The sequence below is a fragment of the Eptesicus fuscus genome, chromosome 2 (assembly GCF_027574615.1).
Source record: "Eptesicus fuscus isolate TK198812 chromosome 2, DD_ASM_mEF_20220401, whole genome shotgun sequence".
NCBI lineage: Eukaryota > Metazoa > Chordata > Mammalia > Chiroptera > Vespertilionidae > Eptesicus > Eptesicus fuscus.
The window spans coordinates 50,700,526-50,719,855 of NC_072474.1; the positions used below are offsets into that span (position 1 = coordinate 50,700,526).

At 50.1% G+C, this 19,330-nt stretch overlaps 1 protein-coding gene across 1 annotated transcript in view; it reads left to right on the top strand.

The window, feature by feature from the left end:
• Positions 1-5,472, top strand: part of TSPAN5 (tetraspanin 5) — a 165,677-nt gene extending 160,205 nt beyond the window's left edge. The window contains exons 5-8 of the mRNA XM_008143522.3: positions 56-181; positions 2,283-2,330; positions 2,427-2,543; positions 5,203-5,472. Coding sequence (XP_008141744.1) covers positions 56-181; positions 2,283-2,330; positions 2,427-2,543; positions 5,203-5,268 — 357 coding nt within the window. The 3' untranslated portion in view covers positions 5,269-5,472. The remainder of the gene's footprint in view (positions 1-55; positions 182-2,282; positions 2,331-2,426; positions 2,544-5,202) is intronic.
• The last annotated feature ends 13,858 nt before the right edge of the window (positions 5,473-19,330 follow it).

Here is a 19,330-nt window from a genome sequence, read left to right on the forward strand (position 1 = left end):
CAGCGCCCGGTGGCCTCCAGGTCGAGGTGTTCTAATTCTCTCCTGTTTGCTCTAGTGGCAGTGCTGTGGGGCTTTTGGAGCTGATGATTGGAACCTAAATATTTACTTCAATTGCACAGATTCCAATGCAAGTCGGGAGAGGTGCGGCGTGCCATTCTCCTGCTGTACTAAAGACCCCGCGGTAAGTGGAGGCCGCCACTCGCCCGCCTGCGCCCGCATCGCCCGGACGGACGGTGTGTGGGACGGGCAGAGTGGTGTTCTTCTCGGACCCTCCTCCTGCTGAGTCCTGATTGTCCCGCACGGGCTGTAGGGCCAGTTCTTCCCAGTAGGAGGGGTCGTCGCGGCCGCTAATTCACCAGTGCACGCCGGCTCCTGTCCTGAGCCTTGGTGTGCCTTGGCTCCTTTAAGTCCGGAACGTTCCTGCCAGCAGATGCCAACATTGTCTTCCCTTTTTGGGTGAAACCGAGGCCCCTGGATTTTAAGTCCCTGCCCAAGCTCACATCGCCAGCAAGTGTTGGCGCTGAGCGTCAGACCCAGGCAGCCTGCTGCTGCTTCTCTCAGGGCTCACCTGGGAGCGCTCTCATTGGGCTGCGGTCAGTCCCCCTTTCCTTCCCGACGTAGTTGTGGGGGACACACCGGAGTAGAAGAGTCTGAGACAAGAATGCTCTGCGGGAAGACCATAGCTGCCCAGACTCGTCCGTAGCCTGCCAGTCCCCAAGTGTGCACCCCCAGGGCTGCCCTTGCCCCCATCAAGCAGCTCCGAGTGGGCACCGACGAGTTCATGGCCATTTCCCCCTGGAAGGTAGGGGGTGTGCAGCTCTTCACAAGGGGCGTGGCCCTGGGGTGGGGAAGCAGAAGTTCCCTGCAGCCTGCCCATCGCCCATCGCCCATCGCCCATCGCCCATCGCCCATGGTGGGGGTCAGCCTGGGCAGTTACTCTTGGTCTGAAGAGACTGAGAATCAGGAAGGCCTGAGCTCGCTGCTCTGGGGTCTCGCCAGGACAGCTGACCTTCCCCACTGCTTTGTTTCTCCCTTTCCTCTGAGGAGGCCCAAAGGCAAGCGTGCCCGGCAGAGCCCAGGGTGCGCGCGCAGGCAGCCTCGCGCTGGCCGGCAGATGCCAGCTGCTCTGTCTCCAGTTCTGCCCTGTGGTAACACCCCATCAGACGAACTCGAGGTTCTCAGAAGGCATTATGTCTCCCCTTTCGGCGACAGATCCTCTGGGTAGAGGTATCTCATTCCATAAACGCCAAGCTAACAAATTCCGCCCACCCCCTGCAGAGGGGAAAAAAGAAACAGGCCTAAAAGAGGGGAACCCGCATTTCCGATCAGGACTGTCATATGTCAGAACATGTGATATGTGACTAGGGTGTTGTTTTGTTTTTAATGAAGTCACGTGTTCTCATGGAAAACTCATTTAAATAATACAGAAATATACACATTCAAAAGCAGAAGTCCCCCCCCCCCCACCAAAGAGAGCAAATATGAAGCTAGTCATTGTGCCCATTCAGCATGTTTTTGGTTTTTTAAAAAATATATATTTTATTGATTTTTTACAGAGAGGAAGGGAGAGGGATAGAGAGTTAGAAACATTGATCAGCTGCCTCCTGCACAGCCCCCTACTGGGGATGTGCCTGCAACCAAGGTACATGCTCTTGACCGGAATCGAACCTGGGACCCTTCAGTCTGCAGGCCGACGCTCTATCCACTGAGCCAAACCGGTTAGGGCCGTGGTTGGCAAACTGCGGCTCGCGAGCCCCATGCGGCTCTTTGGCCCCTTGAGTGTGGCTCTTCCACAAAATACCACGGCCTGGGCGAGTCTATTTTGAAGAAGTGGCGTTAGAAGAAGTTTAAGTTTAAAAAATTTGGCTCTCAAAAGAAATTTCAGTCGTTGTACTGTTGATATTTGGCTCTGTTGACTAATGAGTTTGCCGACCCCTGGGGTTAGGGCAAGCATGGTTTTTATCTGTCTCCAGTTCCCTAAACACCTTAAACTTATTGAGGCTGCCAGCTCTGAATCCTGTACTTCCCACATAATGGGCTTGCTCTCCTTCCTGGTATTTCCTGAGCCTCTGTTTTCCTCATTGGAAAAGGGCATATTTTAATGCCTGCTTCTGAGGATTGTTACAATGATTACATGGGATAACATATCAAAGGGCTCACCGAGGCGCCGGTCCACCTGCGTGCCCCGGTGCACATTTATCCCTCTGAGGGGGCCTCTTCTGCTGATTCCTCCGGGGCTTTCCACCCGGCGTGACTGTCGCTCTCCTCTCTTCTTCCCCCAGGAGGATGTCATCAACACTCAGTGTGGCTACGATGCCAGGCAGAAACCAGTAAGTGGAACCTCATCTTGTCGCTTAGCGCCCAGGGTGCTGGAGGAGCTTATGAACCTCCGTGGTGACGCTGTGTTCTCCTCTTCCCTTGTGAAGGAGGTCGACCAGCAGATCGTAATCTACACGAAAGGCTGCGTGCCCCAGTTTGAGAAGTGGCTGCAGGACAATTTAACCATCGTGGCCGGTGTGTTCATAGGCATTGCATTGCTACAGGTAAGGCCGGGCTCCTTCCTGGACGGCACAGGGAAGCGATGCCCGGGAGAATCCTCACCGGGCCGGGCACTTTGCCCGATCACTTGAACGGCCCAGTATTTAAGACACAAGTGGAGGGGCTGGGAAACAGACCCAAATTATGTGATTTTTATTAAAGCTCTGGTTTTAGATGCAACTCTATCCTAAAATACACTAGGAAACTGTTTTTTTCCTTCTGAAGATGGAGACGTTGGTTGGGTCCGTGCATTTCCATGGGCTCACTAATTCCGTGTGTGCCAGCTGGGCAGATAGGCATGGTCAAACGCAGATCCAAGTGGTGAGGTTAAGGTTTTTTTTGGATTTTTACAAACATGCTGTGTCCCTTTCTGTCTCCGGCCCGCCTTCCCAAAGTGCTAGTGAGGGATAGGAGTGCCCACTTTTCCTCCTGGGCAGTCCCGAGTGTAGCTTTTTGCATCCTGTGGAGATGGAGATGTGATACTTTTCTTGGAGCCCAAATGCGGCGCGGTGGTCGAAAGAAGACCTAAATAACGGAAAGCCTTCCCATACTCATGGGTTGAAAGGCTTACTATCGCTAATGTGGCAGTACTCCTCAAATCCATCTACAGATTCAGTGCAATCTCTGAATTCAAACTGCATTTTTTATTTTATTTTTTCCAAAAATGGACACGTTGATCCTAAAATTCATATGGAAATGCAAGGGACCCAGAATAGCAAAACAAACTTGAAAAAGAACGAATTTGGAGAATTCACACTTCCCAATTCCAGACTTACTTCAAAGGTGCAGTCATCAAGATGGTGCCTCCTGGCATAAGGTCGGCATATAGGTCGGTGGAACAGAATAGGAAGTCCAGAAGTAAACCCATGCATCGATGGTCAGCAGATTTTTGACAAGGGAACCAAGACCGTTCACTGGGGCAAAAGTAGTCTCTTCAATAAATGGTGCCAGACCAACTGACTATCCATATGCAAAAGAATAAATTTGAACTCCTATCTCACACCATACATGAAAATTCACTCAAACTAGACCAAAGACCAAAATAAAGAGCTAAAACTATAACACTCTTAGGAGAAAGTACAGGTGTAGCTCTTTGCGACCCAGGAGTAGGCGGTTTTCTTAGATGCGACACAGCAAGCACAAGCAACCAAAGAAATAGTAGATCAATTGGACTTTGCCAAAATTAAAAACTAAGAAAATGGAATTACAATCCACAAAATGGAAGAAAATATTTGCAGAGCATTATATCTGATAAGGACTATACAAAGAACAACTCAACAGTTAAAAAGACAAACCCAATTTAAAGATGGGCAAAGAATTTGAATAGCCATGTCTCCAGAGAAGACACAAATAGCTAGTAAGCTCGTGAAGAGATGCCCGTCACCGTTATTGTTAGGGAAACGCGAATAAAAACCACAGTGAGATACCCACCACTTCACACACAGTAGGATGGACATACAGTTGACCCTGGAGCAACATGGGTTTCAGCTGTGTGGGTCCACTCATAAGCACTTTTTTTTTTTTCAACTGACCACAGTTCAGTTGATCTATGTAGTTCAACTGATGTAGGTTGGGAATCTGAGTATGAGGAAAACTGACTAGTTATGTGCGGATTTTCAACTGCACCCGTAACCCCCATGTTGCTCAGGGGTGAACTGTAATGATAAAGGAAGATAATAACGAGTTGTCGAGGATGTGAAGAAATTGGAACCCTCACACATCACTGAAGGGAATGAAAATGATGCCGCCTCTATGGGAAACAATTGGCAATTCCTCAGAAAATTACAGTTACCATATGACCCCGCAATTCTATTCTGAGGTATGTACCCAAGAAAATTAAAAACATGCATTCACCCTAAAACGTATATACAGATGTTCATAGTGAAATTATTCATAAGAGCCCAAAAAAGGAAACACTGCAGATGCCCATCCCCTGATGAATGGAAAATCAAAATATGGTTTATTCATATAATGGAATATTATCCAAACCATCAAAAGGATTAACTACTGGTACATGCTACAACATGGGTGGACCTTGAATACACTTTGCTGTGTGAAAGCGGACTGACACAAAAGGCCAGATGTTATATGATTCCATTTATATGAAATGTCCAGAATGAGCAATTTCAAAGAAAGTAGATTAGTGGTTGGCAGGACTGTGGAGGTGGGGGGCATGGGAATGACTGCTAATGGGTACAGTTTCTTTTTGGGGTGATGAAATGTGTTGGAAACAGATAGTGGTCATAGATGCATATCCCTGTGAATACACTAAAAACCACTGAATTATGCACTTTAAAGGAATGGATTTTACAGTATATGAGTTACATCTCAATTTAAAAGATCAAAGATAAGAAAAATTGCATTCAGCCCGGCCAGCGTGGCTCAGTGGTTGAGCATTGACCCATGAACCAGAAGGGTGAGGTTTGATTCCCAGTCAGGGCACATGCCCGGGTTGTGGGCTCGATCTCCAGTAGGGGGCGTGCAGGAGGCAGCTGATCAATGATTCTCTCTCATCATTGATGTTTCTATTTCCCTCTCCTCTCCCTTCCTCTCTCTGAAATCCATAAAAATATATTTAAAAAAGAAAAATAGGATTCATTGGCCAAGGAAAAGCCTAATGATGTTCAGAGTTTCGCTGTTTGACTCTTTTTCTTCCTTCCTCAGATTTTTGGGATATGCCTGGCCCAGAACTTGGTTAGCGACATCGAAGCTGTCAGGGCTAGCTGGTAGAGCAGGGCGCCTGCCACCGCTGCAGAACACTGGACACCCAGCCTTCCGCACCCTCCAGCGGCCCGACCGCGTCCACGCCGCGCGGACCGTCACCGGGGCCTCCTGCAATCCCACCTGACGGAGCTGCCAAGAACTTGTTTCGAGGGGGAAAACTGAGAAATGCTGCTTACCGACAGAATTAAAGAAAAAATACCCAGTATGAAAGTCGTTGCGCCGTGAATCTCTACTGTAGCCATGAATTTATGGATGGTTGGATACTTAACCAAAAAAAGAAAGAAAGGGAGGGCGGGGAACCCGTAGGTGCTTGAAGGTGTGGGAAAAGCCTTGTTGTCCCCGGGAGTGATCGGAGGGCTGGGGGAGGAAGCCTTGCCCTTCCTCACGCCATGGCCTGAAGACGTGCATCTTCCCTAAAACCCAGCCCCTTCCCTGTGAGGGCTGGGCCATTGGCGTCCCTTCACTGGACACTCCAAGGAGCTGCGACAGCTCGCGTCCCACGGAGAAAACAGCGTGTCCTGGGGGTCAGATTTTCAGATGGCATTCAGCAAGTGATGCGCCCGGCCCATTGGGCCTCCTGACAGGAGAAGTTGTGTATTTCGCGTGCACTGAGCAAGCCCATGGGAGCACTCCGTGATGCTGGATTTCAGCAGGACAGACCTTTTTTCTCAGCGGGCCTGCGCTTTATTTACCAGTGACATCCAAGGAGGAAATGAGGCTCGTGACGAGGTATTAGTTGAAGACACCCTCACCCCAGCCACTCAAGTCGGTGTCGGATTCTTCAGAAACTCTGGGGCTTTGGCTTTTTTTTTTGTTGTTGTTGCCATTTTGGTTTTAGTCTCCCCAAAAGCTTCCGTTTCTGTTAAGTTTTAAAGTGTTTTCTTACAAACTTGAATATTAATTTTGTGTGTGTAATCTCCCCGCATGACCTATGAATCTGAACCCACCAGTTTCTCTTCCCGCCCTCTTTCCGACAACGCTGATAGGTGTGGTGTGGTGTGGTCAGCACCGGATGGCGGGAGAGGTGTGGCGAGGGCGCCTGGCCAGGAAGGGACCCGCTGGGCCCGCGCAGATGCGGCCATGGACTCAACAATCCCTCAGCCATATGGGTCGTCATGGTCTCTGCTGCAGCCTGCCCCTCTCTCTCCTGGAATGGAAGTAAAGCCCTTTCCAAAACAACGTTGACACAATCAAAAAGCTTCTGGTGGGGTTTTCCCCTCATCTGTTTTTTTAATTTTTTTTTTTTTTTAAAGAGAAGAGTGCATGGGCAGAGCTCTTTCTGTTCTCATAGTGCAGATTAACCATCAGGATGGCGACAAAGCACAAATACTCCGAGGGGGGCCATTGACGGGCAGGTGTTCCGAGTCTGAGGTGGAAAACCACCTCCAGGTGCTGCCACCCACCTCTGGCCTGCCTCCAGGTGGGAGGGACCCATTTTGCCCCCAGATTTTAATCCAGCCTCATCTGCCGGGATATTACTCTCCTGGGGGAGCAGGGGTTAGTCTGTGGAACGCTGGGGAAACCACAGGCGTGTTTCACGGTGATGACACATTTGCCAACGCATCGCTGGGCCGCTGGCGAGCATAATTGGTGAAACTTGAGCAAGGCTTTCCGCCTCCGCCCCCGGTGCATCACTGCGGCCGACGGATGTGTCGGTCTGCCCCGAGAAAGGACAGCAGTTCTCTGAAAAAATCTGGTCTCTGGGGTTTGGGTGTGTCTGATCTGCATGTGTGTGTGTGTCTGTCGTTAGCGATGTCCATCCCATGCTCCAGCTGTGAGATGATTTTATCCCGCCTCGGCCCCACCACGGTTGTCCTCCTGACGTCATTCCCACCCGGAGGCTCGGCTCCCCGGCTGGCGCGCTTGTCTTTTCTGTTCATTACCTCATCCTCCAGTGAACTCCCTCTGACCAGTTGACTCCGAACCGGGCAAGAGTCCCACCCTTCGGCACATCCAGTGAAAGGCCAAACGGAAGTCCAAGTGAGTTTTAAATTTTAACGAATCGCCCTTTATTTTTTACACTTGAGAGTGGTTGTAATAAAGGCTGTCATTAATAAACTTGGTTCTACCTTACGTGGAGTTATGTCTGTCTTCGTTGCTTCGCTCTTGAAATGGCACCAGTCTCGAACGCAGCGATTCCCAAACTTCAGCAGCCAGGGTCAGGATCCCCGGATGGCTTGTTGAAACACAGATGACTGTGCCTGCCCCGTTCCCAGAATTCCTGACTCAGTCATCCTGGGGAGGTGGGGGTGGGGAGGTGCGGGTTTGAGAAGGTGCTGTTCTGACTGGTTCTCGGGTGATGGTTTGCTGGTGACGCTGTTGCCATGTATTTTGAAAGCACAAGGTGAGAACCCCCGCCCGGGTCAGGTTCTTTCAGGGGAAGGGACAGGGAACATGTTGTGATGGGGAGGGAAAGGTCTAGGTGCTACCGGCTGCCGTCTGATGGGAGACGGGCCGAGCGGGGTGTAGGAAATCTCTGTTCCTAAGGCCATTGCTGGTCAGTCTCCCAGAGACCACGTGGTATGCAGATCATCAGGCCTTGCCCCCAGCACTCCTGTGGTGGGGGAGCCAGAGCCTATATATAGTTTATTTTTCTTTCTTTCTTTCTTTCTTTTCATAGAGCCTATATTTTTAAGAAAGTCCCATTGAAAGTGTAATGCACAGTGAGAATTAGGACTCACGTGGGCCTAGGTAAATCTTGATAATATCCACAACCTTTTTCTAAGAAAATAATTTCTAGTAGTCTCTTAGAGCAGGAATCTTAGCCCATTGGAGAAATGCTGACATCTTTTATTTTGAATTATTACTGCAGAAGGAGACTCCTGTCTTTAGAACAGTCAGGTATTTTCTTCAAAGATTAAATGAAAACAAAATTTTAAGGTTCGCACAGTATTTTCAGACCCTGACACTGTGCCAAGACTGGTTTGGGAAACGTTTTGCTTCATACCCCTGGATACTTGAGAGCACACATGTTATTTTGACTTTAGGGGAGTGTATCCGTGGTAATGGGAGGTCACCAATCCCGATTTCTTGAGTTTTCTTAGCTGTGCAGGAGAGATCTCTTATGTACGGGAGGCTGTTTGTCCTCCTTGCTCTCGGCAAACCCTAGGCCCAGAAAGGAGAAATATTACAGCTCAGAAGTAAAGGGAATCAGCCCGGCTGGTGTGGCTCTGTGGTTGAGCGTCGACCTATGAACCAGGAGGTCATGGTTCGATTCCCTGTCAGGGCATATGCCCCAGTTGCAGGCTCGATCCCCAGTGTGGGGCGTGCAGGAGGCAGCCGATCAGTGGTTCTCTCCTCATTGATGTTTCTGCCTCTCTCTTCCTCTCTGAAATCAATAGAAATATATTTTGAGCAAAAAGAAGTAAAGGGATGCTTTGTCTCCGAAGCTCAGAACTTATAGGAAGTTTCCTCTGCGTAGGCAGGCTTGGAGGAGGATTATTCAGTTTCTATCTCTGTTGTTTGACCAGCTACCACAAACATCATTGCTTCCATGATTTAAAAATATCTAATAGTGTTTTAAAAAATGAACACAGGAATTAAAAAGTAGAATTTTGCATCATGAAACACTTGGGGGAAAAAAAATCTGTGTTTTCTTCTCTCTGCCCAGGAATTAACCTCTAACTTGTGTTTCGGCTTTCTTCCCGCCGCAGGCCCCTCCTTCTCTCGGGGGTTCTGAGAAGTGTCTCTGGGCTCTTTCTTATTCTCGCCGTGCCCTGTGCGGGGGTTCTCAAATTGTGCTTTCAAAATGCATGGCTCTGCAGAGTTTCTGGAGCTCCTCTCAGGTCTGCTTCCCACCACTGGGACGGGAGCCCTGGGAAGTGGCTGGACCAGGCGTCCTCAAACTACGGCCCGCGGGCCACATGCGGGTGTTTTTGCCATTTTGTTTTTTTACTTCAAAATAAGATATGTGCAGTGTGCATAGGAATTTGTTCATAGTTTTTTTTAAACTATAGTCCGGCCCTCCAACGGTCTGAGGGACAGTGAACTGGCCCCCTGTTTAAAAAGTTTGAGGACCCCTGGGTTGGACCATGAGGAGCTAGAGCCGGGACCTGGCTGGCCCTCCCGGCTCTCTTGGTCCTTGATTCCACGAAGCCCCGCGTCTCTGGGGAACCCCTGTTCCGACTCCGGGGAAGAGGGGGAAGCTCTCCATGAGAGCTAACCATCTAGGTGCTGCCCTCTCAGGGTGGGAAGCCTGGTCTTGGAGTGAGAAGGAGGGTGAGAAGGAGGATGTAGGGTTTGCCTGGAAGTAGGGCCCCGCTAGGCCCCTTCGTGGTGACATAAAATCTACAGGAATCTGTATGTGACAGCAGACAGGGCAGAGGTACCTGGGTGGGGGTAGAGGGCAGAGAAGAGAAGCCGAACTCGGAGGAGAAGGACAAAGCCATCTTCAGGCTGACTTGAGCCTTTCTTTTTGGAAGAGTTGGTGATGAAGTAAAGTTTACCAGATTGCAGTTTTTGAGGACTTCTTTAATTGGAGGGATTAAAGACGCTTCCTTTGGCCTGTTCCTGCTGAGGAGTTCTCCCTGAGAGGATGCCTGGGTTAGCCCACCCCTGGGATCCATGAACCCAAAGCAAACGCCTCAGGACCTGCACGGGCTGGTGCAGCTGATGACTCCGCAGCCAGGAACCCTCCGGCGGGGGAACGCCTGTGGGAAGAGAGGGTGAGCTCCTGGGCTTTACACTTGGTTCACGTAGCGGGACACAGCAGTGTGCACACAGGACAGCGCTTCTCAGGTTGTTGCCCTGTATTTAGTGTGGAGTGGCGTCATATGTGGGAGAAAGACAACCCTTTAAATCGGGAGTTTATCATGTATTCTATTTTGCTTTTGCAGAACTGGTTTGAACAGGAACGTTTTAATGGCCTGCCCTCTAGTGGTGATCCCGTAGAACACCGGGCGAGCTGGAAGAGTTGCTGCAGGGCTGAAACCGGTCCATAGAGAGGTGCTCACACTTTGCAGGAACTCGAAGGCTAAGTGGCCTAGTCTGCCTTAGTTAGGGAGCTGGGCGTTTAACCCCCTTCACATCTACATCCTGATCTCGCCGCTAGGACTTTAAAGGGCACGGCCCTCCAGCTGAGACGCACCGTTTATGGAAGAGGCAGGGATGACCTAAAACGGCTCATTTGCCAAGCAGATAACCCTTTGGAAACAATGCATAGAACATTCCATCTAGTTCCTCTCAAAGCACCCGTGCCGATCACCTGGAGTTTGCTTCTATCTGAGAAGTTGCAATCTTGGTTGTGACGGTGGTGAGGACGGGGAGGGTGTTGGGCTGGTCTGGATCACTGACCGTAACTTGTGTTTAGGATTGCATCTTCCAAAGATCTATGTGTTGAAGTCCTAACCCAGATACCTCAGAATGTGACTGTATTTGGAAATAGGGTTGTTGCACATGAAATTAGGTAAGATGAAGTGATATCCTGTCTAACCAGCATTCCTGTATAAAGGGAAACGTGGGCTCAGAGGCACACACAGGGAGATCGCCAGGTGAACACACAGGCAGAGATCGAGGGATATGTCCGTAAGCCATGGACCACTAAGATCACCAGCGAGCCTTGGAGCCTGTTCTGCCTCTGCCTGCGGGAGCCAACCCTCTGACACCTGGACTTTGGCCTTCACCCTCCGACTGTGAGACAATCCATGCCTGAGGTTTCAGCCTCCCTCCCGCTCTGTGGTACTGCCATGGCATCCGAGGAAGCCGAGACAGGGTCTGGTGCCCTGTTGCAAATTTTCAGGCTGGAGATGGGAGGGCCGCTCAGAGCTACTTTTTCACTAGAAGGATGCTGAGTGTGCCTGTGCTCCTTATTACCCAAATGGGTGCAGCGGAACATGGCGTGGGGCGCACTCTCCGCTTCTGCCCTGAGCTCCTGGAAACAGTCTTAACACCTTTTGTGGGACATTTTAAACATAAGCAGTGCTTTGTTCCATCTGGTGTAATATGGTGGTGCTGCAGACTGTGTTTATTGGGACTCAGTGGTCTTAAATGCAAGTTGCTGGAGTGATTAAAGTCTAATAAATAAAAGAGCTATTTTCCCAGGATGTGTGCTTCCTTCAGCCTTGTTACTACATGACCCAATCAGCCCACTAGTTCCCTGACGCCCTGCTGTACTCCAGCTAGCAGGGGTGAATCCTAACTGCTAACCACAAACAAACCCTAACCTAACCCGAACATAACCATACCCCAACCCGAACCATGACCCTAATGCTAACAAAACCCTAACTCTAATCCAACCCTAACCATAACTATAACCCTAATCCTTACACTAACCCTAACCCTAAACCCTAAACCTAACCTAACGCAAACCTAACCATAACCATAACGCGAACTGCAACCCTAAGCCTAACACTAACCTTAACCCCAACCCGAACTATAACCCTAATGCTAACAAAACTCTAACCCTAAACCCTAACCATAAGCCTAACCCTAGCCCTAAACCCTAACCCTAAAACCTAACCCTAACCCTAACCCTGCTGACATGCTAGAATTGGATTCCGGCACTAAACCCTAATCGTAATCCTAACACTAACCCTAACCCTAACCTTAACCCTAACCCTACACTAACCCTAAACACTAGCCCTAAACACTAACTCTAACCCTAAACCCTAACCATAACCTAACCCTACCCCTAAATCCTAACCCTAACTCAAAACATAAACCCTAACTCTAACCCTAGCCCTAACCCTGACCCTAAACCTAAACCAAACCCTAACCATAAACCGTAATCCTAACCCTACCCCTTAACCCTAACACTAACCCTAACCAGAACCACTAAAACCTAACTCTAACCCTAAAGCCTAACCCAACCCCTAACTTTAACCCGAAACCCTAACCTTAAACCAAACCCTAACCTTAAACCCAAATGTTAACCACTAAACCTAACCCTAACCCTAACCCTATACTGTAATCCTAACCCCAACCCTAACCCAACACTAACCCTAACCCAACCCTAACCCTAAACTAACCCTAACCCAACCCTAACCCAGCCCTAACCCTAACCCCAACCCCAACCCTAACCCTATTCTAACAGGTCACATTTACTGAAAGTTGGCTGTGTTCCAGAGTCTGGCTGTAAGCACGCTGCATAAGCGTTTGAGGAAATGTAAACTGAAGGAGTAGCCCAAGTGGGAAATTGACTTCATCAAGAGCTACACTGACATCCTCCAGGTGGCGCTGAGGGAGATGGAGGGACATGGGCACTGGAAGAAGGCCTCCGCTCTGTCCCTCCCTCCCTTCCGAATGCAGATGAAGTCGTTCCAGGGCGAGAGTGAATGGGTGAGTGCTCTGGGGAGGGGGAGCCCCAGGACTCCCAGGCTGTGGGAGTGCAGAAAAGTGCTGAGCAGCAGTGAGGAGGGCAAGGACAGAAAGCCCTGGAATTGCCGCCCAGTGCCTAGACCTATGCCAGGCCCTCAAAAACCTGCTGGGTGATAAGGGCTAGTAATGGAGGTGAATGAGAGCCACCTCATTCTGGAATGAAGAGGTGACTGATGCAAAGTAGAATTTTGGGTAAAGCAGGACACTATCTGCAGGTACAACCCTGCCATTGGATGGGGATATTTTTTAGAAAGTCATTTCAGAAAGCATTTTGTGGAAGGCAAATAAAGGAACAGTTGCAACGCTCCCTCCTCTCAAGAAGTCACTGTAACTTCACAAACTTGCAAACCACATGGCCTTACAGCTCTGCAGGGCAGCGGCAACTGTTCTCTTCTTGTTCTGGACACAGCTTCCTCCCCGCAGTGCCACAGTCCCTAGGGCACCGGGGAGCTGGCAGGGAGAGCCCCAACATGTCACAGCAGGGGACGTCGCATTGAAGCAGGCGGAGGTCAGAGGGGACCCTCTTGTTCTTCCTCCGGTTGAAGACAGGCCCCCACAGTAGAGCAGCATCCTCAGCAATAGTAGAGGCACATCAGAACCACCCAGGAGCATCAAAGCAAAGCAGAACACCCACACGCAGCCCTTCCTCACCCCCTTTTAGAGTGCCCAGATCATTCTAATGCCACCACGGTTTCAGACTTTAAATGTTCATGAATCCTGGGTCACCTTCACTCACTATAAATCACCGAGGTCTGGCTTAGCAGGTCCGGAGTGGGGCTGGCAGGCTCCCAGGTGACACTGTGCCATCTGCAGACCACACTGTGAAAGGCAAGGGCAGTCCACAGGGAGCTGCCCTCCCCTCCATCACTGAGGGTGAGAGCAGGAGTAAGAAACTGGCGCTTAAGGGCATGCCCCGCCCCTTTTAGGAAGGAGCATCTCAGGACTCTGGCCTCAAGTCCTAACTTCTCCTGATGCCGTCACTACACGGCTTCCTCCAACAAGTGCTGTGCTGACTCTCTCAACACACGGTTTTCAAGTCTCGTGTATTTCACACATTCTACTCAGGAACAGGGTGAGAGGGCAGTATGAAGGCTGCCCTCTCACCCTGCCCTCTCCAACGCTTATGCCCTTCAGATACAAAGGAGAAGGCCGGGCTTAGTCCACCAGGAGCAGAGGAGAGTCTTGAGGTCAAGGATGGACAGTCATGGAAAGAAGTGGCATCAAACTGGACAGCGGAGCCCATGCCTCAATGACTCGGTCTCTAGGGAGACTCTAGGAGGCGGGTCACTTGCTAAGCCTGAAGGATATTGTTGTTAAAAATACAAAATTCAGCGGAGTCCATTTTAAAGATCTTATTGGCTTGTTTCAACAATTCATGAATCGCAGAGCATCCCGTCGGGCAGATGACAGGAGCTCTGAGTAGCTGTACGGCGTGAGACTCGTGCCCCCATCTTACAGGCAGGAGGGAACAAACAAGGAAGTCATTCTGGGCAAAAAGTGGATTTGTAGTGTCAGGATCGCTTTCCTTTCGGGGGTGGCAGGGGTCTAGGGGCAGATCAGCTCCCTGGTGCTGAGCAGGAGACGCCTGCCTGGCTGGTTTGGTGATATGGGCCTTCGCGTAAGTGACTCCATTGTGGGTCTGCTGTCATGTTTTTAACACTGAGCAATCTATACACTGTGAAAAAGCTCTTCGGGTTCCTTCTGGAAGAAAGGACACCCATTTGTGGTAAAGGAAGAAAGCCATGGATGGTGACTGTGCCCATTAGACCCAAGTGCCGCTTAGAGCGTGGCCACTGCTCACGGCGTGGCCTTGCACACATCACCCTCTCTCCCATCTTCAGTGTCCCCTTACAAAATGGAGACAGTAATGGATGAAAAGGGTCGAAGTGCTCCTTCCCCAAACCCTGCTCATGCCTCAGACCTCACCTAAGCCGGCTTTCCCAGGGAGGGCCCGTTGGGACTCCCTTGGAGGAACTTGTACTTGAACTACCTTAAGCAGCATCTTTGCTCCACGGAATTGGCCTGTATTGTCAACCTCTATGTCTGTAGAGCCCAGACGTTTGCCAGGCCGCTGCTCTGAGACTGTCACAGAGGATGAGGGGAACTTTGTTTCTGGGTAGAGAGCATACATTCACCCAAAGGATGGACTTTTATTCTGAAAAATGGATCTATCTCTACTTTCTTGTAAGATTTTTTTTTTTTTTTTTAATGAACTGATCCTGGCAACTGTCTGCCAGCCAGGGGTGAGCTCAGCCTGAGTCTTTTTTTTTTTTTAATATATTTTATTGATTTTTTACAGAGAGGAAGAGAGAGGGATAGAGAGCTAGAAACATCGATCAGCTGCCTCTTGCACACCCCCTACTGGGGATGTGCCCGCAACCAAGGTACATGCCCTTGACCGGAATCGAACCTGGGACCCTTGAGTCCGCAGGCCGACGCTCTATCCACTGAGCCAAACCGGTTTCGGCTCAGCCTGAGTCTTGACAGCAGGTGCCTAACCCCCCAAGGGCATCTCCCTCTGGCCCCCAGTTCTGGTTAAGCATCCAACTGGGAGGGCAAATGGGGGTGCGGATTAAGCCTTGGAAGAAATTATTTTGCTAAGAAATTCTGAGTTTCTCCCAGGCTTGAAGGATTTCTGAGACAGTTATTTTTTTGAAATAGCTGTTGGCAGGAGGTAGGATAGAGTTAAACTGAGAAAAACTTGTGGGATTGCAAGATAACATTGAAATTCTCATATCATGAGTTTAGTTTCAAAGAGTAGTAAGAGGATACTTTCTGGACTAGATGGCCTCCCTTCAGCTGTCCTGAAGGGGAGAGGGAGACGAACCTTCCTCAAATCAGAGGAAGTGCTGAGGCACCCCATGGCAAGGCTGTAAGGCACACACGGACACAGGGAAAGCTGAAGAGGAAGGAAGGCTCTGTGCTTACGAGGGCACAGCCACTCCCTTTGCCGTCTCCGGAAGCTCAGAGCCCAGGGTGATGAGGACAGGATGCGCAGAGGGGCGGCTGTGTCTGGGGCTGTGCCCAGTCGGACCGGGCAAGCATGGGGCTCTCCAGATGACTTCTGCGGAGGTTCTGACAAGCTGAGTCATTAGTCCAAGCAGTTTAGGGAGTCAGAAAGGTCGACGGCTCTGGGAGATGTCTGCCTTAGACCGTGGTGGTTGAGCAGCTCAGGAGTCTGCCTGCTCCATCCAAGTGCAGTGATGATGGTCCCTGGGTCGGAAATCAGTGGCCTCAGAAAGGATGAATCATCACACCCTGGGTGACAGGTGCAGGAAGTGGCCACCTTCTTGTGCAAATAGGCACTCGGGACTTAAGGAAAGTGTGATTGCCTTGGTCCCAACAGGCCAACACTTCCCACTCTGGCTGCAGATCCGAATCACCGATGGAGCTTCAATTCAGATACCCAGGCCCCAGCGCCAGAGATTTGATGCCCTAAGTTTTGGGTAAAGCACACCTTTTATCTTTTTTTTTTTTTTTTTTAAGGGATCTGTTTTGGTGTCTCCTGAGGACCCTGAGGTGACACAATGAGCAGAATTCGGGGAGCACTGCAGGTGGCGGGGCTCCAGCTGTTTAGGGAGCACTTCCTGTCGTCAAGGCTCCACTGGAACGAGGACCTGCCCGTGGGACGTCTCCGCCTCCAGATCCCCTCAGCACCGCAACTCCAACACACCCAAGCCAGCTACTGTTTTTACAGGAACCCCCTGTGCTCCTCCTCTCAGTTCACCCCACTGCTGTCCTCTGCCCTGTCACTGACCCGGGCACTCCAGCTCATCTTGGCTTCCAGTCTCCACCTTTCCCTGTGTGTCTAAGCCTAGTTGAAGCATGAAGAGCCTTGGGGCTCCGAGGCCTTCCCCTTCCTCCAAGCTAACGAATTCCCTGCCTGTTTCACCAGTGCCGAGAGGAGGCATGAGACTCAGAGGACTTTATTACTCACACCCTGCAGGGCACGAGTTCCATGTTTGCAGTAGTTCCTCGTGTCCGCTGGCCCCACAGGAACAGTAATTCGGGCAGCTGCTGCACATACAGCGGGTTTGCACCCCCACGAGGGTCACTCAGCTTAGGAAACTCCGATCTTATAAAGGGATGTGTATGTAATCCTGGCCCACCTTGGCTTTATCCTCTGCCCACAAGGGCATTTGTTATATAAACGTCCCGGGAGAGATGGTGTGAGACAAAAGGGGTCTCTTCACAGAAATGTAACAACACGACACTCATGGAGAATTGTCTCCCAACAATAGGAACTCATCGCACTGAGCTTTTAATCTCTCTGCTGTCCGTCTCTCCCTGTCTTTCTCTCTTCTGTTAGCAGTAGTTCTGGTTCCAGAACAAAACATAAAGCAAACATTCCAACCCTCGGCTTGCAAACTTTTGTTTTCCATTGCATAATAAAAAGTTGAAATGTCTAAGGCCTACCCTCCATCTGGTCTGCTTTATATTTCCCACCTTCTTGCTTCCACCCTCTCTTGTATGTGCCCTCTGCCCCCTGGAGAGCTGAGTCCTCTCTCTACAGAACCCCTTTAGCTCTGTTTATACCTCTGTTAACTTGTTTGCTTAATATACTAGTAAGATGAATGTGTTTCTCATCCCCTCCCTCAAGGGACCATGTCTACCCTCTCTTCTATCCATGGTGTGCGATGTACACAGTAAGTGCTCAGTTCATCTCTCTGTGGTGAGGAAGTCTGCTGGGCCAGCGAGTTGGGCTGTTTGGGGTTTTTCTTAAGTTTGAGGATGAAAGCTGGTGGCCCCAATTGTTTTAGTCCTTTGGGCTTTGTTTTCATGCGTTCTGTTTCCCAGGCTCATAAGCAGAACAAGTTGTCCTAGGACCGTGGTCAGTAAACTGCGGCTCGCGAGCCACATGTGGCTCTTTGGCCTCTTGGGTGTGGCTCTTCCACAAAATACCACGGCCTGGGTGAGTCTATTTTGAAGAAGTGGCGTTAGAAGAAGTTTAAGTTTAAAAAATTTGGCTCTCAAAAGAAATTTCAGTCGTTGTACTGTTGATATTTGGCTCTGTTGACTAATGAATTTGCCGACTACTGTCCTAGGAGATGTTGGTGCTGTCATGACTAGCTTTGTGAATCAAGATTTTATTCTGCTCCAAATAACAGGAAACCTTGCTCTGGGGCTTTGAACAGCACGTGTGTGTCTTATGTGTCAAGTCTGAGGGTCCTCAATACAAGGCTGGTTCTCAAGTTCACGGATGCTACTGACGGACAGGCTCTCCTCACCTTTCTGCCCCCCCGTCCCTAAGGTGTAGGCTCTTATCCTCAGGTTTGCACTTCATGGTTGCAAGAGGGCTGCTGTACTTCTGGGGCCCATGTCAACAGTTGGGGGAGGAAAAAGAAAGGCAAGGAAGAGGTGAAGGGGCCAAGGCCTTTGTGTAGGTCTTTGCCCTTTTATTCCCTAAGGATGCTCTTTGCAGGGACTTCCACAGAACCGTCACGCCAGCCTAGAAAGCTCGGGAATTGGAGCATCTTAAGCTCTGTTAATTAGAAAAGTTTTCTATCAATAAGTGGGAGCAGGGTAATCGACAACTAACTCGTATATCTGTCACAAATGCCTTTTTAAATGTTTTTATCTTTTTATTATTCTTTATTTATTGACCCACAGTTCCCATGTGCACTGGCTTTGTAGACATTTGTGCCAAATGTCTGTGTCCGAGTTCTCCTTCCTGTTCCATGCTCTGCCTCATTTTCTCAGAAATTGGTGTGTTTATTTGCTCAGGTCTTTTGCTGATACTATATTCCTCTTCAAATATGGCAAAGATGTGGGGAGCTGTGGCATTTCTGGGGTCCTGGTTAGGGACATTTAGAGAAAACAAGGTTTGACAGCTGTTTCTGAGCTGTTGCCACATTTTAGCTTGTGGTCGGTGCCATTCTTGTGGCCCGAGGCCTGGAGCATCAGCTGTCCCAGAGGCTTACCACAAGGGTACCACACTCCCAATGAAACATTTAGGGGCAGGCTGTTTCTCTCCCCACGGGTCTTGGTGGAGTGTGGATGGAAACTTCTACTTGTATGGGCCTTTTTAAGTGGGGGGTTGGATATCCTCGGACATTGGCAGGTGTTGGAATTCTCCAAAGGGACACCTTCTCAAAGAGCCTAGTGTAATCAGCTCGAGTTAGCAGGGCCCCTATTGCATAAGTGCTCCTGACTCATGGGATGCAGGGGATGTGAGGACACTTCTGGCCTCAGGAGAAGGCCTGACTCAGCTAAGCAAGGGCTTGCTAAATTCCCACAGTCACCACAGGGGCTGCCAGCCCTGTGAGGGCACAGGCAGGTCAGCACCAGCTCCCTCCTACTAGCAGGACGGGGTGGGTGCAGGCTTGGGCATGGCTTGCAGCTGTCTGTGCTCCTGACACTGGCCAGACTGCAGCTGTCACCGGCCCTCGGAACATGACGTCTTTCCTCGGAGGGGTAAAGCCATGCAAGCTCGCACAAGTCATAACAATGCTCTTGGGTCAAATATTTGGACCGCTGTGAGCCACGGGCTTTCCCGTAGGGCTGCGTCTCTCCCCTAAGGACCCGTGCCCCTGCCTGCTGCCTGCACAGGAGCTCTCTACAGGGTCACAGACACAGGCTTCTGGTGGCCATAGAGTTAAAGGGACTGGGGAAGGTGGGCCAGGGGGGATTCTAACAGGCTAGAGGCATAGGCCCTGTCCAAAGGCGGCCACAGCCACAGCCACAGGCTGCTCTCCTGAAATATAGCACCCCAGGTTGCCAGGCCTCACCATTTTAAAAGTCAGAAAAATAGAGT